At 47.8% G+C, this 4,109-nt stretch overlaps 1 protein-coding gene across 1 annotated transcript in view; it reads left to right on the forward strand.

Annotated features, from left to right (window-relative positions):
- The window catches only part of SH3GL2 (SH3 domain containing GRB2 like 2, endophilin A1), a 144,105-nt gene that overhangs the window by 127,341 nt on the left and 12,655 nt on the right, over window positions 1-4,109 (forward strand). The window contains exon 4 of the mRNA XM_004706547.2: window positions 3,900-4,043. Coding sequence (XP_004706604.2) covers window positions 3,900-4,043 — 144 coding nt within the window. The remainder of the gene's footprint in view (window positions 1-3,899; window positions 4,044-4,109) is intronic.

Genomic DNA, 4,109 nt, shown 5'->3' on the forward strand with positions numbered 1-4,109 from the left:
AAACCTGTAGGACAGAGTAGAACTGCGCCCATAGTTTTCCAGTGTTGTAAATCTTTACTGGAACTGCAAGCCTCATCTTTCTCCCACTGTGCCACTAGAGCCCCTCTATGGGTGTGTGTGTGTGTGTGTGTGTGTGTGTGTGTGTGTGTGTGTGTGTGTGTGTGTTTAGCACACCTAAAAATATAGCATTGATACGTGTACTCACACATAGCCCTATATCAGAATCCTATACTTACTGGTACATTTACACCCTTGTTAGTTCATTATGGAATCCCCGGGTGGGGTAAATGATCACCAGAAGGTTAGAGGGTTGAGTCACCCCCCACTCCCCAAAGGCATCTCAGGAGACAGACTTGAGGGCGCCCTAAGAAGAAGGAGTCATTGGAAACTGGATCACAGGTCTACTCTGACATGCGTAGCTGGTCGGGAGTCTGGAACCAGTGTAGGCAACTGGGACTGGAGTAGATGATTGGAAACATCAACAAAAACAACAGATAAATAAATGGATGATGGTTTCTCCTTCTTTCTCATGAAAATGTGGAACACATCCAAGATGTTCTTAGGTAACTTGTAAAAGAATAAAGATCTTCATCATTGTACAGCATTCACAATGATGAAATTGAAAATCAGCCACGGTATATTTAACAGTTTAAAATTACTAACCAGGAGACAGAGCTTCAAGAACAAAGCTATCAGCACAAATCAATAGCCAGCTTTCGTGAAAAGGGTAAATCTTCAGAATGTAAATTGGTCCAAGCGGGGATTTGAAGGGATTAACTCCCACATGGGTTTCTTTGATCTCCATTTATCTTTATTCCTGCTCTTCAGGCTGGGCATCTGATGTCTCACGGGCCCTTACTTTGCTTTCATCACCCTCCTCGAGGGCCCTGCCGTGGTGCCCTGCGCGTGTTAGCCATTGCAGCGGGATGGGCTTGGCTGCCACTCTTTCTGTTCGCACGGTGTTTCACCACACTGTGAGCTCCTTGAGGGCAGGGACGGTGTATTTCCTGGTTCTTCTATATGAATTTTTATAGAAAAGGTTATGGAAGTACATTCTGATGATTTTGACCCTTCAGAAGTGGGTGATAGGGAGACGTCTTAATTTTGAAATGTATAATACACTTCTCTGTGAGAGAGAGCGAGAGTAAGGAAAATGTAAATTCTAGGTTTGGTCCAGTGGCTTAGCATATGTAGTTGGCCTGACAACCCCAGTGCTTGGTTCTCGGCCTGAAGAGCCCTCCCTCCGGAGGTCCCCAGCCCAGAGAGAAGGGTTGTAGTTCAGTGCTTCTCACTAATGCCGCCACGAAATCGACTAGACATCCTTCACTCTCACGGAGTGTCCCCTCCATCTAAGGGGCCTTGCTGGTACAAAAAGGCCAGTGTTCAGCTATTAGCCAGAAGGTTGACAGTTCAAACCCGCCTTGGAGTTCCACGGGAGAAAGACCAGGCCATCAGCTTCTGTAAAGCTAAGAGCCCAGAAAACCACACAGGGCAATTCCCCGTAGGCACGTGGGTTGCTATGAGTTGAAATCTACTTAGTGGCAACCAACCCCAGCAATATCATCAGTCTTAGGAGAAAGACAAGCAGAATGGTTCTAAGGAGTAAGATTTCAACTTGCTTCATTTGGGCATATCAGCAGAAAAAAAACAATCACTGGACAAGGGCATCCTGCATGGGAAGGTAGAGGCCAATGCAAATGAGAGAAATTCTCGATGACGTGGATGGACCAGGTAGCCACAGCAGTGAACTCAAACATCCCATCAGGAAGCCGCTGCTGGACCACCCAGCATTTCCTTCAGCTCTGTGTGCCCTGTGCTGTCCATATGGCCAGAGTGCCCCTTAGAGACAGGGGTGGGCAGAGACCAGTTCCTGGAGAAGGACGTCATGGTCGGCAAAGCAGAGTGCAGCGGAAAAGACGAAGCCCCTCCCCGAGGTGGACTGACAGAGTGGCTGCAGCAGGGGCTTTGGCCAGCATAGAAACCATTGTGAGGCTGGTGCAGGCCCTGGTGATAGCTCACCTGTTGTGCATAGGATGGGCTGGAACCAACTTCATGATACCTTACAACAACATACTGTATATACTTGAGTATAAGCCGACCCACCTAATTTTACTACAAAAACTGCATAAAAGTATGTGCTGGAAAACTCGGCTTATGCACGAGTCTATGCGGTACTTATGGCTACCATGAATTAGGCTGGGCTCGGGGACAAGTAGCAACAGGGTGATCTCAGTTCGCTGTGTGCTTTGTGACCGTGGGGCCTTTCACTCTCTTGCTTGCTGTAATTTCCCAGGGCTGGGAAGTGGGGAAAGCCTGCCTGGCCTGATAGCTCTGCTTTTCTGTAGTCTCAACCTTTGAGGACCAGAGTTTAAAGAAAAGCCTATTTGGAACAAAAGTTCATGATTAAATATTATCCACAGTATGCTGGACTGTGATTTTGTCCTCATTTCCATACCGATAAGGACTTGGGCATAGTCCTAAGTTAATGTACAATCCAGACTCCTAGAAGGAACCTGGGGAACTCATAAAAGTATCCTAGCAGTAAACCATTGGCTTTAACTGTTTGTTGATACAGTGGCTTCTTCCACGATAAAGAGAAATGCTTTGTAGGTAGTGTCTATACAAGTAAACACAAATGGAAAATAGAAATAGGTCTCCTTTTGCCACAACACTCATTTTCAGAGGCTGATACGTGCCAGAGCAGGGATTCCTCTTGTTTCTGAACTTCGTGGAACTGTTTGCTTCAGAATTTTGACTTAAGAAATGCTTTGGAAAGCAGTTCTGCTTTAGACGTTGTGTCACTGAAACATGGCAGAAGAGCCACACTACAGATTCACTGCTAATTTGTTAACGAAGAGAGTACTTTGTAGACTCTTGAGACATGAAATATGAAACTGGGATCCTGAAAGCTCTCAAAAAATCATAGCGGCAATTCTGCCTCATAGCACCCTAGGGGATAGAGTAGAACTGCCCCTTTGAGCTTCACTGACTGCAACTCTTTACGGGAGTAGAAAGCCAAGTCATTCTCTGAAGGAGCGATTGGTAGGTTTGAACTTCTGACCTTGTGGTTGGCAGCCCACCTCATAACCACTATGCCACTAAAGCTCCCAAAACGTAATCAAGCCACATAATCCAGTAATGTCGGTGGGTGCTCCATGGAGCCACCCCTCCCAAAGCAATAACCCTGGGGCCTGCGCCGGCGTACTTTGGAGAAATGAGCTGGTCACTGTCACAATGGGGATTCCTGGCCGCAGCTTCCCTGGCCATTATCTTTTTTCCGGCTTCCTAAAGCCTCTTCATAAGCCCCTATGACTGACCTGTGTCCACCCAGGCACTGGTCATCGTCACCCTTTAGAATGCCAAAAAGTGGTCACTGTAGCATTTTGAGCCAACCTCTCTGCCTTGGATATGACTGCCTGAACAGACCCGCTCAGAAAGCATGTTTGTCTCGGCCCTGTTTTAGATGGCGGCCTACGGAGAATAAGGTAAGTCCGTTCTCATAGAGGCATATTTAAACACTTTTCGTTTGGATTAAATCCAGGCATGTGTGACCTGGAACCCTAGAAGGAATGCCTGTGTACTTATCCTTGTAGATGAAGATTTTGGTACAGTTTTGAGGGATTGAGTTGCTTTGCATCAGGGCAGATGGATTCTAACTCACAGAGACCCCATCCAGGCGTGTCACGGGGAGCCTGTACTCACAGGACTTCCAATGACTGATGTTTCGGGGAGTCGATTGCCAGAAATTTCTTCCAAAGTGCCTCGGAATGCACTTGAACCTCCACCCTTCTGGTACGCTGCTGACGTGCACCAGGCAGGGCCTCTGAACTGGCTCATGGCCTGATTCCACAGCCAGTCCTGCCTCTGCTGTCTGTGTCACACTGTCCCTCTGCCTCCAGCTTCCAGAGCCAAACTCAGCATGATCAATACCATGTCCAAAATCCGGGGCCAGGAGAAGGGGCCGGGCTACCCGCAGGCAGAAGCCCTCCTCGCAGAGGCCATGCTCAAGTTTGCCAGAGAGCTCGGGGACGAGTGCAACTTCGGTGAGGAGGACGTTCTTACTCTGGACCCCGTGTGTGTGTGTGTGTGTGTGTGTGTGTGTGTGTGTG

Source organism: Echinops telfairi, unplaced genomic scaffold, assembly GCF_000313985.2.
Source record: "Echinops telfairi isolate 266 unplaced genomic scaffold, ASM31398v2 ScPeMD7_25;HRSCAF=90, whole genome shotgun sequence".
NCBI classification, from domain to species: Eukaryota; Metazoa; Chordata; class Mammalia; order Afrosoricida; family Tenrecidae; genus Echinops; species Echinops telfairi.